Below are 15,774 nucleotides of genomic sequence, written 5' to 3'. Positions count from 1 at the left end.
TTGTGATTATATAAAAAAAGGGAGCAATGAAGATTTGAGCTGCACTATTTCAATTATATACTCTGTCAGCCATCTGAAAATCCATTTCTAAACACTTCAGGAACTTAGGGCTCCTTTTACAAAGGTGCGCTAGCGGTTTTAGTGCGTGCTAGCCGCTACCGCCTCCATTTAAGCAGGTGGTAATTTTTCGGCTAGCGTGTGCTAATCCGGTGTGTGCACTAAAAACACTAGTGCACCTTTGTAAAAGGAGCCCTTAGTATAAATATTATACATATGTTTGGAATTGTTTTTTGGATTAGTATTTGACAGTGTATTGATGTTTTTTAATATACTACTTAATTAATTAATTAACCTAAGAAGAAGTATTTTCAAGATGCCTAAAACTAAGCATAAAGGAACCCATCACACTCCAAATCTTTCCAATGTTGCTGACACAGAGTGAGGAGTCTCTCCTTCATCTCCATCTATGTTCATTAGCACTCAGAGTATGGTATATTTCTCCCAACAAGTAGCTGCTTTCCCACTGTCTGCACCAGTGTCAGCCATCATTGAAGCATCTAGAAAGCCCTCCACACAGCACTGCTACCATTTCCAGTGGACCTGCTTCATAAATTGGTGTACTCTCCACTCGCTGAACCCGATTGCTCCTCCTCTCCCTTCAGTTCTGGACTATCCCCTGCATCTTTCTAACTGATCTCAAAACTACTTCAGTCAGAGTTCATCTCAATGCTATTAATGCTTGTCACACCCTGCTGGACACCCCCTCCCCCCCTCCCCATTATCTGTATATCCCTTGGTGTCCAGATTCATGAAAGGCCTTTACTATACCAAGCTACCTCTCAAGCCTCCTTCTGTCACTCTCGACTTTATCTCTCAAGCACCTTACTTGGAAAGTAGTCTTCCACATATTGCTTATGTCTGCACTCAGTGAACTTCTAGCGCTCATATTGGATCAACCTAAACAACATTCTACCACAAAAGGGAAAGGGATTGGGACTTGTATACCACCTTTTTGTAGTTATACAACCACACTCAAAGCAGTTTACATATGGGTACTTCAAGCATTTTCCCTATCTGTCCCGGTAGGCTCACAATCTATCACAATCTCCAAAATGCAATGACCTCTCCCTCATCGATTTACTAATTCCCTCTAAGCCTCTCTTTCTAAGCCCTTCTACTTTTCATTGTAGTTTCTTTCTATACCAATTACTGTAAACCGTGTCGAGCTCTACTTCTGTGGAGATGATGCGGTATACAAACTTAAGGTTTAGTTTAGTTTAATGTACCTAAGGCAGTGGAGGATTAAATGACTTGCCCAGGGTCACAGGGAGCAGCACAGGGTTTGAACCCCCAATGTCAGGATCCTGAGGCTGTAGCTCTAACCACTATGCCACACTCTCATCCGAAGTTCCTCCTCAAAGTCGTCTTGGAATTTCAACTGAACCAGTATATAATTCTTCCTGTTTTCTTTCCAAGACCACATTCTGACCCTAATGAAGTGGCACTCCATTGGACTATAAATGTTCTCTTGCTTATTACTTGGATTGAACCAAACCTCACCAAACCTTCTTTCCTTTGATCCAAATAGATTAGGAACTCTTGTCACCAGGAGAACCATCTCCACATGGCTGGCAGACTGTCGGATGGTATCTCCTTTTGCTATTCTCGGGCTGGGTTGACACTAGAAGGCCATGTCACTGCACATAAAGTTCAAGCAATGATGGCTTCAGTATCTCATGTACGTTTCACTCTCATTGAGGACATCTGTAAAGCAGCCAACTTGTCCTCAGTTCATACCTTCACATCCCACTATTGTTTGGAGAATCATTCCAGGTAGGATAGTCAGTTCGGCTAAGCAGTTCTACAAAATTTATTCTCCACTTAGATGCCAACTTCCCTCCACCCCTTCTGGTTTCGCCAGGCTTATGATAGTCGTCAATAACCCTCTTCTAAGATGCATGATCCTGGCAGCTAGGGAGTCTCACATGTGAGACTTTACTGCCTGCTTGACCTCAGACAAAGTATAGTTACTCACCTGTAGCAGGTGTTATCCAAGGACAGCAGACAGATATTCTCACAACTCCCCTACCTCCCCTAGTTGGCTTCTTAACTTTCCTTTCTTTTTCTTTTTTTTATACATCTTTATTGAATCCAAAAGTTACAGTAAATCCAAATTCAACTGCAAGATAAACACAGAATTTTAGTAAATATTTATAGCAACTTTTCATTTTCTCCGCTTCCCATACCCCTCTGCCCCCTCCCTCCAACCTAAACCCAGTTTCACAGCATTGTCCAACTATGTTTAAATGAAAGTTTAAAACATAAAATAAAGTATAATCACAAATTTAACAAGCAATAGGTGTTAACGAATTCCAAAAAGGTTCCCATATGGTTTGGAACCATCTCCACCAAAAGAGTTCAAATCTGTAATCTGTCGCTCCATCTGTTGATACTGTATAAGAACCGCCCTCCACTGTTCCAAAGAGGGCGGAGTATTCAGCCAGCCAGTGTAATAGAAGAGCTTTTATACTCAATAGCAAGGCTTTCTTTAAAAAATCTCTCATGCCCTTTGTAACGAGTGCTACTACCAGACATTGACAGAATACAACTTTTGGTGTCAAAGTACAACTAGCATGCCATAATGTGGCTATATGATTTAAAATCCTTTTCCAAAAGGTCTGAATAGCAGTGCAAGAATAGAACATATGACCCAATGTAGAATCCTGCTGTCGACATTTTGGCACCAGGAGTCTTGCTGCAGTGCTATTTGTTTAGCTCACCTAACATAGAAACATAGAACATGACGGCAGAAAAGGGCCACAGCCCATCTAGTCTGCCCACACTAATGGCCCACCCCCTAACTACCTCCATGAAGAGATCCCACATGCCAATCCCATCTTTTCTTAAAATCTGGCACGCTGCTGGCCTCAATTACCTGTTGTGGAAGATTATTCCAGCGATCAACCACCCTTTCGGTGAAGAAATATTTTCTGGTATCGCCATGAAATTTCCCACCCCTGATTTTCAACGGATGCCCTCTTGTTGCTATGGGTCCTTTAAGGAAAAAGAGATCCTCTTCCACCTCGATACGGCCTGTGACATATTTGAACGTCTCATAGAAATATAGAAAAAAATGATGGCAGAAAAGGGCCACGGCCCATCTAGTCTACCCATACTAATGGCCCACCCCCTAACTACCTCCACGAAGAGATCCAACATGCCAATCCCATATTTTCTTAAAATCTGGCACGCTGCTTGCCTCAATTACCTGTTGTGGAAGATTATTCCAGCGGTCAACCACCCTTTCGGTGAAGAAATATTTTCTGGTGTCGCCATGAAATTTCCCACCCCTGATTTTCAACGGATGCCCTTTTGTTGCCATGGGTCCTTTAAGGAAAAAGAGATCCTCTTCCACCTCGATCATGTCTCCCCTCTCTCTGCGTTCCTCGAGTGAGTACAGCTGCAACTTACCCAGTCGTTCCTCAAACGGGAGATCCTTGAGACCTGAGACCATCCTGGTGGCCATTCGCTGAACCGACTCAACTCTCCGCACATCTTTTTGATAATGCGGCCTCCAGAATTGTAAACAGTATTCCAGATGGGGTCTCACTATGGATCTGTACAACGGCATTATGACCTCGGGCTTACGGCTGACGAAACTTCTATGGATACAGCCCATGATTTGTCTAGCCCTGGATGAAGCTTTCTCCACTTGATTGGCAGTCTTCATGTCTTCGCTAATGATCACCCCCAAGTCACGTTCTGCTACAGTCCTTGCTAGGATCTCACCATTTAGGGTGTAAGTCCTGCATGGATTTTTGCCGCCAAGGTGCATGACCTTGCATTTTTTGACATTGAAACTTAGTTGCCAAGTCTTTGACCAATGCTCCAGCAGGAGTAGGTCCTGCGTCATACTGTCGGGCATTGAGCTTTTGTCGGGCACTGTGCTTTCATCTGTTGTGCGGTTGCCTACTATGTTGCATAGTTTGGCGTCATTGGCGAATAATGTAATTTTACCTCGAAGCCCCTCAGCCAAGTTTCTTACGAAGATGTTAAATAGGATTGGGCTCAAGACCGAGCCCTGCGGCACTCCGCTGATCACCTCCATCGTATCGGAGAGGGTACCGTTTACCACTATCTAGGCGATATATATAATCTCATGACCAATTTATAACTTATTTCTGAAAGAGGGACTGATAGTTTCAACTGGAACATCATTTTTAAGTACCTTTGAAGAGTCTTAATCAAAATTCCAACTCCCAGATCCCTCGACCACTGATGACTAAGCCATGAATAGACATATTCCGCCTGCATTTCCTGTAAATATTTATGATGAAAATTCAATGGGATATCTTGCTGTGCATCTATGCATAAACTTTCTTTCAGCAGCTCCAAAGAATCTTGAACTAATGTGGATTGGGACAATGAGAGGACATAATAATGCAACTGCCAATAAGCAAAAAGATCCTGTGTGGGAAGCTCATTGTCTGTTTGCAAATCCACAAATTGCTTTTGGGATCCATTGTCATTAAGGACCTGATGAAGATAGATGATGCCCTGGGACATCCAAAGTCCTACCAGGCACAAATTCCAGATTATCTCTTACCAGCAGTAATGGTGAAACATCTGCCCATACATTGAGTAAGGAACATTAGCCATCGCCAAACGCTCCAAATAGGGGAATATACAGGATAGGCACCTATCAAATTGTGCAAAAAAACATGCAGGGGTGTGGAACGAGGTACTAAAGTGATATGGAGATAAAAGAAAAGTTTTCTGTTTCTGCTGAAGTAAATGAGAATGTGGATATGTCCCTGTACCAGTCATTGATTTGGAAAAGTAGGCAAGCCATGGTAAATAATCGGATGTTTAAGAGACCTAGATCTTCCTTATCCTGAGGCGATGGCTACTATCTTGTAGGCTAACCTTGTTTTTTTGCCGTTCCAAAGAAATTTATTTAAAGTTCATACTATGGATTTATGTGCGAACAAAGAAATAATTAGAGGCAGTATCTGGAAGAGGTAGAGCCAATAAGGTAACATATATTATATAAGGCAATCCCATCAACTATGAAAAGAATATGCTTGCCATAATGATCATTTTTGTTCCATAGCCTGTAGTCTCGCAATAAAATTAAGGGAGTATAATTTAGATAAGTCTCTTGGGATCCAGATACCTAAATACTATATAGCTTCATCTGCTCAGATCAGAGGGAACTCCTCCACCCATTGAGCAGGGATTGCAGGGTCTAATGGGAGAATTATAGACTTGTGTCCATTCAGTTGAAAGCCAGAATAATACCAAAATTCATCTGTAATTCCCATGAAGGCAGCTAAAGACAATTGTGCACTGATCAGAGCCAACAAAATATCATCCATGAAGGCTAAGATTTTAACCATCTCCCCCACCTCCACCCCCACCCCCACCCCGGTTACTTCTATCATCTCTATCTAATAATAAGATGCAAAAAATACAAAAGAAAAAGCAAAGGCAACGGGGGACATACCTGACATGTTCCTTGCCTAATTGGGAAAAAGGGAGTAGATTGACCATTAACTATCACAACCAGTTGATGGTTCAATGCCTGAATAGCCTGCTAAAACCACCCTGATATGCCTATATGCTGTAATAGATCAAAGAGATATTCTCACTGCACTTTGTCAAATTCTTTCTCAGCATCTAAACTGACCAGAATTACTAGGATAAAATGCAAGTTACAGTGGGCAACAGGCATCAGTACCTTTCTTATATTAACTACAGATTGACATTCCTTAACAAATCCCATTTGATCTGGACAAATTATTTCAGGGAGGATAAGTGCTAAGCTGTCACCCAGGATATGGAACAAATGCTTTAAATTATATTCAAAAGGGAGATAGATTGAAGACTCGGGCATCATTAAATCTTTACTAGGCTTAGGGAACAGAGCCATTAATGCTGAATTAGAACCTACTGGGAAAGTCCCTACTGATACCACTCTCTCAAAATGAAATAACAGGGGAATGCACAGCTGCGGCAACAGCACCTTATAAAACTTGAGAGTGAAACCATCTGGGCCAGGTGCTTTTGAGTTGCACAGCAATTTAACTGCTCGTTGCAGTTCTTTGGCCATTTAGGGAGCATTGAGCTGATCTGTGTGGGTATGTGAAAGCTTGGGCAAGCCTGAATCCTCTAGTCTGTTAAAGGGGGGTCCCAATTAGACGATGGCTCCACATACATTTATTAGAAAAATTATGAACTATAGCTCTAATGTATGTCTGATGTTTTAGTGACCTTTACTATCTTTTAGCACATGGAATCACATTGGGCCAAGGATCAATCAAAATAAAATTAAAATTAGAAGAATAAAAACACAAAATAGTAAAAATAAAGTGAAAGTAAGATAAAAATAATAAGAGAAAATAAAACAAAAAGAAAATGACAAAAGGGTGATAGGAGGCACCACAACAAACAACCTAGCCTGACACCATCTAAAAAAAAAAGTCTCCTGCTAATACTACCAGAAGCGGGTTAGTTTGCATGGACAGCTGGACCAGCTTCCTAAAAAAGACATGCCCATAATTATTATGCACATAAATAGCAAGTAGATGGAATGCTAGACCAGGCGTTTGAATATGTAACAAAATTTATCTCCCATGGTTATCTTTTTGAAGTTCTGTAATTTGTCCCATAAAACCCTTATGTCCCAGGACTGCTACCCCTCCTTTTTTCTGTGGGTTGGAAGAATAAGAAGACCTGACCCACCGAGCTGTACAAATGTTTCAAATGGTATAAGAAGTTTGTCTGATGATAACGTTGTTACGTCAGTTTGTTATGTAATCTGGTGCAGTCAATTTTAATTTTTGCAAAATGATTGAAATGTCATTTGTGTATGTTTATGAACGTGATGATGTACTTCACCTTGTAAAAGGCGAATTATAAATAAACCAATCCAATCCATCAGTCACTTTAGTCTGTTTTACACAGCATGCCACTTCAATTGAGAGAGGATTTTAGTTCATTTTATATGTGAGGTAATCCCAGAAACATTCCAAGTTACTAGTTTTATCTTAGAGGGATCTATGTATAGAGGTATAATTATTTTACCAGGCAACCAAATAGTCCTGCACTCCTACCAAGGGTGTTCCAACTGGAATTGAAAATACCTTAGTTAGAGGCTTCCCAACAAGACAGCATGTAACTGCTTGACCCTGACAAAGCAACAGTTGAAGAAATACACTGTTCCATAAAAACAATAGTAAAACCCCAACAATAGACCACTTATATACATTTTTGCAAAATCTCCCACAACTCCTCCCCCTCTGTCCTATTGTGCAACAAGAAACCAACCAAGTATGCATATACAGTATTCTAAACCCTGCCTCCCACCCATGATACAACAACCAGCCAGCTAAACAAGCTCAAATTCAAGATCTCTGTATCCCTCTGAGCCTCCCCCTCCTTCCCCCCCACCCATTTTCTCACTCCATCCCCAGCAAGACATTTCCAACCCCCGCTATGCACAGGAACTAGAACACTCAAGTCACAACCTGATGCAAGCAGGTCCCTGACCCCCATCCCCACCGAACCAACAAGCCAAGCACAGATATCTGTCTTCATTTCCATTCACTACCACCCATTCCACTTGCATCATCTACTTTCAGTTTCACTTTAGTAATTGGCATCCACACTCCCTTCTGAATCCCCTGCAAACAAAAATGGGAAGCCTACCACATAACTACTCCTTTACCAGCAGAGGTATGCAAGAAGAACGGGAAATGTCACCTAGCCTCCTGCCTTTTTCCCAACAAATTATGTGCCTAACTCATTTATAAAATACAAGCCACCTCCTGTCCAATTTTCACTTCGCACAACAATCTCCTTACCATTCGCATCCATTGTCCTTCCACTTGCAGTTCCACTTGAGCGCATCCCTCCCCCAAAAGTGTCCATAAGCTGCTCCTCAGAATAAAATGAAACAGCTTGTGAGTATGCACACCCCCTCCACTACACGTGGGTAGGCACGTGGGATCTCTTAGAGAGAGAAAGAAATAATGGTTACTGTGGATGGGCAGACTAGATGGGCCATTTGACCTTTATCTTCCGTCATGTTTCTATGTTTCTATAGTAATTGCTCTAACTCCCCCAACACCCAAAGACCCGCACTCATATCACTAACTAACTCCCAAAAATACCCCTGTCATGCACGTGCTCCATTTACCATTCAACCCACACATTCACAGCTCACTAATCTCCTCAAAGGGACTATATATATATATATATATATATATATAATCTATAAAGTCCAGAAGTCCAAAGCAGACACTGCTAGCAGAAAGATGGACACTAAGTCAAGTTACCAGTGATGACATCTCTGTCTGGAAAATGTTGAGGAAATCCTGTCTCCAACATATGCCAATCTTCTGATGTAAAAGCTCAAAGTATGGCTGGATAAATCAATATGAAATGTCTTCTCCAGAATAGCTGCTGAGTAATCTTGAAAGATCCGCACCAACTCCCTGTCAAAACAAAGTGTGTCCCTATTTGATATACATTATTGTAGAAGCACTGTCTTAGTACATAGTTGTTTACCTCTGCAATTACTGCATACAGTCATTGCCACCCCTCCAGTCTCCTGCCCAACCGATGAGCCTGTTCTAACCACACAGGCCCTATACTGTCTAGGAGAAGTAGTTCTTTCTGCAGTCAGCGCTCCAATTTTGGGACAAGGTGAACTTCAGCAATGGTCTCTGGAAGACCCACATATCGAAGGTTGTCCCTGCGAGAGCGATTCTCCAAATCCTCAATCTTCTCTGCTTTTGTTTTTAGTTTCCCCTGCAGGGCTGCAACCTCTGTCGACGCTGAGCTTACTACATCCTCCACAGTTACTATGTGTGTTTCCAGCTTTCCCATTCTCTGGGCTATGTCTGTGAGCAATATTTCTAAATTCAATATTTATCCTGACAATTGCGCTAAACAAGGCACCAACACTTGTACCACTGCCAAGATAAATTCAGACATATGCTCTAGGGATATGAATAAGGCAGGTTCTTCAGCAACACTCACCATCTTGTCATCAAGGCCCTTTGATTTTTCTTTTTATTTCTCCTTCCAACTGTTTTTGACACTCGTGATCAAGTCAGAGCGCAAAACAAATTTTTCCACGAAAGGTATAGCAGCTCAGTGCGCCAAAATTGGTAATTAATTACTCCAGTGGGGATGGATGTGGCCCGGCCCTCTGGAACGCAGCTGAAACACGTCTTGCCCTGGTCACCGCATCTTCTTAGCTTTCATACTGAACTGATGGTCCAGCAAGCTGATATCAGGCAGGAAGGCACCGATACAAGTGGTATGGGAGGTCTTAAAGATTTAAAGTGACAGCATACTTTTTGACAGTCTGTGCTGGAGTTTTATGGTTGACGTCATCCACGTGAGAATCTGCCTGCAGTTCTCAGATAACACGTGCTACTGGTGAGTAACTATGCTTTATCTGCCATGTTAACATTTAATTTTTAGTAACAGTAAAGCACAGTGCCCATCCATTCCATGTCTCTTTCAGCACTGTCTGCTTAGCAGGGAAGTTACTATGTACAATCAAAGTGCTGTGATAAGCTACTTGTTTAATGTGAGAATTAATTTATCAAATAGGCCCCAAAGTATAAAGTCGCAATTTCAAATTTTAAGATCATCAATGGATAAAGTTTTTGTGTCATTTTCATAATTGTAAGATTCACTAGATATATGCAGCCACACCCACTTATTTCAACTTACAGGTGAAAATGACATGTTCACTGACCCTCCGAACAGATAGAGCCATAGCCTAAAGGTTAGAGCAATTACCTATAAATGCAACCACTGAACAAGTAGAACTCCAACGACTATCCTGAAATAAGCCCTTGTAATAAAACATATCTGCTGCATTTTTCCACCTATAAGATGAATTTTACTGAGCATCGAAAAGGAAGGTGGAATTTAATGTGGATAAGTGCAAAGTGCTGCACACAAGACAGAATAATCCCTTTGGGTAAATTTGGCCAGGGGAAAGGACAAATGCCTGTACCTTGGCATAGTATACAGACCTCCAAGGCAACAGGAAGACCTTGATATGGAATTAATCGAGGATATATAGAATATCACCTTGCTTGGGGACACTGTATTGATGGGTGACTTCAATATGCCTGAAGTGAATTGGAACACACTTTCCTCTGCGACCGGCAGCAGAGGCTATTAAACTCTATAAAGGGAGCAAGACTCAAGCAAATGGTTTTGGAGCCAACTAGGGATCAGGCGATTCTAGACCTAATACTTACCAACGGAGAAAGTGTCACAGATGTCTCTGTGGGAGACACGCTGTCATCCAGTGACCACAACATGGTATGGTTTAACCTCAGAAAAGGTTTCACCAAATCCAACACATTAACTAAGGTCCTCAGCTTCAAGGACACCAACTTCGAGGACATGGGGGAATTCATCCATCAGTCGCTGCAAAACCAAGCAGAGACTGATAATGTAGAGGAATTGTGGTCAACACTGAAAGCTACCATACACGAAACAACAAACCGATTTATCAAATCTGTAAGTAAACGACGAAGAAAAAACAAACCGCAGTGGTTCTCTACGGAGGTCTCCAACCTCATAAAAGAGAAGAAAAGAGCATTCATCTCCTTCAAACATTCAGGGAAGCAGGGCTCCAGGGAAGACTATCTGGCCAAGTCAAGAACCGTCAAAACAGCAGTCAGAGAGGCCAAATTGCAGGCGGAGGAGAATCTAGCAAAGAATATCAAAAAGGGCGATAAAGCATTCTTTAGATATAATAGTGATAGAAACAGGAACACAGGAGGGATAGTACGCCTTAGGAAACCGGACGGGAGCTATGTAGAATCAGACTCCGAGAATGCTAAACTGTTAAATGAATACTTTTGCTCAGTTTTCACCCGTGAGGCGCAGGGATCCGGCCCTCAGCTACCAACAGGGGATGGCTCGATAGACCCGTTTTGCAGCTTCGAGTTTACGCCCAGTAGTGTCTACAGTGAACTATCCAAACTCAAGGTTCACAAAGCTATGGGGCCAGACAACATACACCCCAGAGTACTCAGGGAGTTAAGAGACACCTTGGCGAAACCACTATCAACACTCTTCAATCTCTCCCTTAGCAAAGGAAAAGTCCCGCTAGACTGGAAAACGGCTAATGTCATTCCACTCCACAAAAAAGGAAGCAGGACGGAAGCTACGAACTACAGACCAGTGAGTCTCACATCAATAGTGAGCAAACTAATGGAAACTCTAATCAAACACCAATTGGATACGGTCCTTAACGAGGGGAATCTGCGAGATCCCCGTCAACATGGGTTCACAAAGGGGAGGTCCTGTCAATCCAACCTGATCAGCTTCTTTGACTGGGTGACAAGGAAGCTGGATATTGGGGAGTCCCTGGACGTCGTGTACTAAGATTTCAGCAAAGCATTCGATAGCGTACCACACCGCAGGTTGTTGAGCAAGATGAGCTCTATAGGTTTGGGAGATACCTTGACTACATGGGTGGGGGACTGGCTAGGAGGTAGACTTCAGAGGGTGGTGGTGAATGGCTCCCCCTCTGAAACGACAGAGGTGATAAGTGGAGTGCCGCAGGGCTCAGTCTTGGGCCCAATCTTGTTCAACATCTTCATAAGGGACTTGGCTGAGGGGCTTCAGGGTAAATTAACGTTATTCGCCAAATTATGCAATATAGTGGACAAGAACACAACAGGACCTGACAACAAATCCAAGACCAATAGTATGGCACACGACCTCCTCCTACTGGAGAATTGGTCCAGGACCTGGCAACTAAACTTCAATGCCAAAAAATGCAAGGTCATGCACCTTGGCAACAAAAATCCATGTAAGACTTACACTCTTAATGGTGAGATCCTAGAGAGAACTGTAGCGGAACGAGACTTAGGGGTAATCATCAGTGAGGACATAAAGACTGCAACTCAGGTGGAGAAAGCTTCATCTAAAGCCAGACAAATCATGGGTTGCATACGAAGGAGTTTCGTTAGCCGTAAGCCCGAAGTCATAATGCCATTATATAGATCCATGGTGAGACCCCATCTGGAATACTGTGTACAATTCTGGAGACCACATTACCGCAAAGATGTGCTAAGACTTGAATCGGGCCAGCGAATGGCCACACGGATGGCCAGACGGATGGTCACGGGGCTCAGGGATCTCCCGTATGAGGAACGGCTGAATAAATTGCAGCTCTACTCCCTAGAGGAACGCAGGGAGAGGGGGGACATGATCGAGACATTCAAGTACCTCACGCGCCGTATTGAGGTGGGGGAGGATATCTTTTTCTTCAAGGAACCCACGTCAACACGAGGGCATCCATGGAAAATCAGGGGAGGGACATTGCATGGCGACACCAGGAAATACTTCTTCACCGAGAGGGTGGTGGATCGATGGAATGGTCTTCCGATGCAGGTGATTGAGGCCAGCAGTGTGCCTGATTTTAAAGCTAAATGGGATCAAAAGCTGGGATCTCTTCGCAAAGGGAGGTAGGGGAGGGTCATTGGTGTGGGCAGACTTGATGGGCCTTGGCCCTTATCTGCCGTCACTTTCTATGTTTCTATGTTAATGCTGAGTTTATTATTAGGAATTAATTCCCCAGGAGAATAACCTTAGAGTCACTGTGAGCAATACATTGAGTCCTTGGCTCAGAGTGCAATATCAGTCAACAAAGCAAATGAATGTCAAGAGTTATTCTGAAATGAATGAAAACCAAAACTGAATTGCATAATGTCTTTTTTTTTTTTTTTTATAAATCTTTATTTATTTTTCAAACCTCGACAGTGCAAAACAATTAACTGAACATAAACACTGCATAAAATGCACTATTAAATGCACAATTAATACAAGAAACAATCATTTTCCCCCTCCCAATTATTAATACAAGAAGACATATTATGTGAATATAATTATAATTAAGTAATTTTTTACTCTAAATACATTTTCCTCCCCTACCCCCCCCCCCTTGCCGGATGTGTAAGGAAATCTGATTAAAGGAGAGATAAATGACCATTATTGCGAAGTAACAAATGTAGTAAATGGGCTCCACACTTTATTAAACGAACTACTAAACCCTAAACAGTCTGCATGAATTGCATAATGTCTTTCCATCGATGCATGGTGTAAAACGCATCCTGAGTACTATGCGCAAATCTGGTGGTTTCATTTCTGAAAAAGATATAGCGTAACTGATACAGAGACGGGCAGTAAAAATGATACCACTGATGGGAAATGTAAACAGAGTTAGAGAGGCTAAGGCTCTTCAGCTTTGAGGAGAGACATAATATGATAGAAATAGTGTGGAACAAGTTAATAAGGAATGGTTATTTCAAATAGTTCTGGGACTAAGGGGTGCACCGTGCAATGGACTGGTAGCAAATATAAAACAAACACGCATTTTGCCAATCAGTCCACAATCAAGCTGTGAAGTTAGAACTGCACAAATGTGATCAAGTCTGCTATTTAAAGCTATGTTTCAAAAAGGTTTGGAAAAGTTTCTAGAAGTCAGTTCTTAGAATAATTTTGCCGGATAGGCATAGGCATTTCCACCTCTTACTTCTGGATCAGTAGGGAACATCTCCTCGGGGCAGTGTCTCCAAATGAGTTTGATCTTCCTAGATGGAACTTCTGGGTACCTGAAGAGGTCTGGAATGGCCACGGTTGGAGACTAATTGTTAGGCTTGCTGGATCTTTGATTGGACTCAACCTAGTATTTTCTTTGCAACATGTATGTAATAGTTGAAACCAAGAATGCATATTTAAATCAGTGCATTTATGTATATAGAGAGCCTTTTATAACATGCTTCCTGATAGGCAGATAAACTTTACGGTGCTTTAGCAAACAGGCCTTTAAGTTTTGCATTTACTTTGTAAGTGCATTAAATGCAAAAAGAACACAGGGACTTCAGTAACTGATAGGGGTGTGGCCACCATCTGCCCATGCAGTTACTATACAGAGCATACTTTACCATATGGTCAATGCATAGCCGATAAAACAAATGTGCCCATATTATTGGCAATGTATTGAGCATGACCTCCTTAGTAAAGAACCGCCCCTGCTCCGCCTCCACCCTGACAACCTCCCCAGCACTTATCCCAAGGAGTCTCCCTGATGAATACTGGGGGATTGGGGAGGGGGGGTTCAGATGCTCAGAGGCATTTGCAGTACTGTTATTAAGGGTCAAATAGGGAACACACACTAATTCATTTAGTAATTGCTTACAGCACTTTAATAGATCTGGAACTTATATGCATGCAAGTTTACCCTCCCTAAATGGAAATTTTCCCAGGAGTGGCATTGAGGAGGGGTTGCTGTTTATGCACAGACATCAGAAAATATGCATAGATGCATCTAAACTAATCCTGCAGATTTGTGTGTAAATGTCAGCACATGTTCTCTGGGGTAATTTTCAAAAGTGAAGGTACACGCATACTTTCATTTTGAGAATTTGATGGTACCCACACAGGGGAAAATATGCTCTATTTATACATGTGCTCATGCATAAAATTACCCTTTAATTTAACATTTTAGGATAATGAAACTGTCCTTATGCTATAACATTGCACTGAGTATTGTATTACTTTTGTAAGGTACAGGAAGCAGAGGGAACACAGCTGGGAGCTCACAAACTGGTGATGCACTCGGTAAAGCTTTGGCATCTGTGAGTATTTCATTCTTATATTGTTCAAAATGTAGATACAGTTTAAAGCAGTGTCTCTCAAACTTTGTGCCACAGCACAGTGGCGTGCCCTGAGAGATTCCAGAATTGTACTTTATTTTTAAAAATTCCCTTCATAAGTATATGCTAGATTAGATGACATATATGTCATGTACGCAAGAGTCTGTCAATGTTATGAGCATCTGTGTGCGTAAGGATACAACCGCCCAGACATGCATCATTTTGTGACGCTATTGGTCCTTGAAAACTAACTGCAAGGCTTTGTTACCATTTGGATCTTCTTATCTTTGCAAATTTGGATTTTCAGCTCTGACAGAAATTAAATTGGAATAAAAAGAGAACGCCGGCAGATGGTAGATGATGAAATGCGTGTTTGCTTATCAAGTACCGCGCTGCATTTTGAGTTAATTTGCATTCAAAAACAAGCTCTTCCATCGCATTGATTAGCAATTCTATTTTATCTACTTTAGTTTTACCGTTGTTGCAATTACCCTTACATGGCTTAAAGAACTTTAAATAAATAACTCTCAGATTTAATTTTTTGTTAGTTTTGCAAATTTTATAATTTCATTAATAATGTGCCATGGAAAACATTTGCTCCATATAGTGTGTCGGAGCTAAAAATGTTTGAGAGACACTGGTTTAAAGCTATCAAAGTTTTCATGCAGTTTCTCATTATCCTGATTTCCCTGACTCTTTTGAAGTAATATGATTGGTTTAAAGTCAAAGCGAGCTCGTAAGACCCTTGACTACATTTTGTTTATCATTGTGGGGAAGTTGTTTTTAACTTTGTCTTAGTAAAATGGAGGGTCTAAAATGAGCATGGGTTTTTTAAAAGGTCTATACAAAAGGCAGAGTTGCAAAGTGAGTCTATTTATAAAATTTGGAAGTACTAAATTTCTTCATAAGGGAGTGTAGATGTCGTGCTTACATGGCATGTGGTGTTTATTGCATCTGTGCATTCACTTAGATAATTTGCTGTCTGCATAACTGAATGTACTGTGCTTTGTAGGTGAAATTACAAATTCTAACAAATGAATGGTTATATTTATGGATAGTGAAATTTACA

General features: G+C 41.6%; 1 protein-coding gene across 13 annotated transcripts in view; it reads left to right on the top strand.

The window, feature by feature from the left end:
• Positions 1-15,774, top strand: part of TCF12 (transcription factor 12) — an 807,409-nt gene that overhangs the window by 675,092 nt on the left and 116,543 nt on the right. For 9 of the 13 annotated variants that reach the window (XM_033920035.1, XM_033920039.1, XM_033920037.1 and 6 more), the window contains one exon: positions 14,617-14,687. In XM_033920035.1, the coding sequence (XP_033775926.1) occupies positions 14,617-14,687 (71 nt within the window). The remainder of the gene's footprint in view (positions 1-14,616; positions 14,688-15,774) is intronic. The other 4 variants (XM_033920038.1, XM_033920040.1, XM_033920047.1 and 1 more) reach the window with 1 other exon arrangement.

Source organism: Geotrypetes seraphini, chromosome 14 (genome assembly GCF_902459505.1).
Source record: "Geotrypetes seraphini chromosome 14, aGeoSer1.1, whole genome shotgun sequence".
In the NCBI taxonomy this organism is placed as follows: Eukaryota; Metazoa; Chordata; class Amphibia; order Gymnophiona; family Dermophiidae; genus Geotrypetes; species Geotrypetes seraphini.
This window is presented reverse-complemented; position numbering and strand designations above follow the sequence as displayed.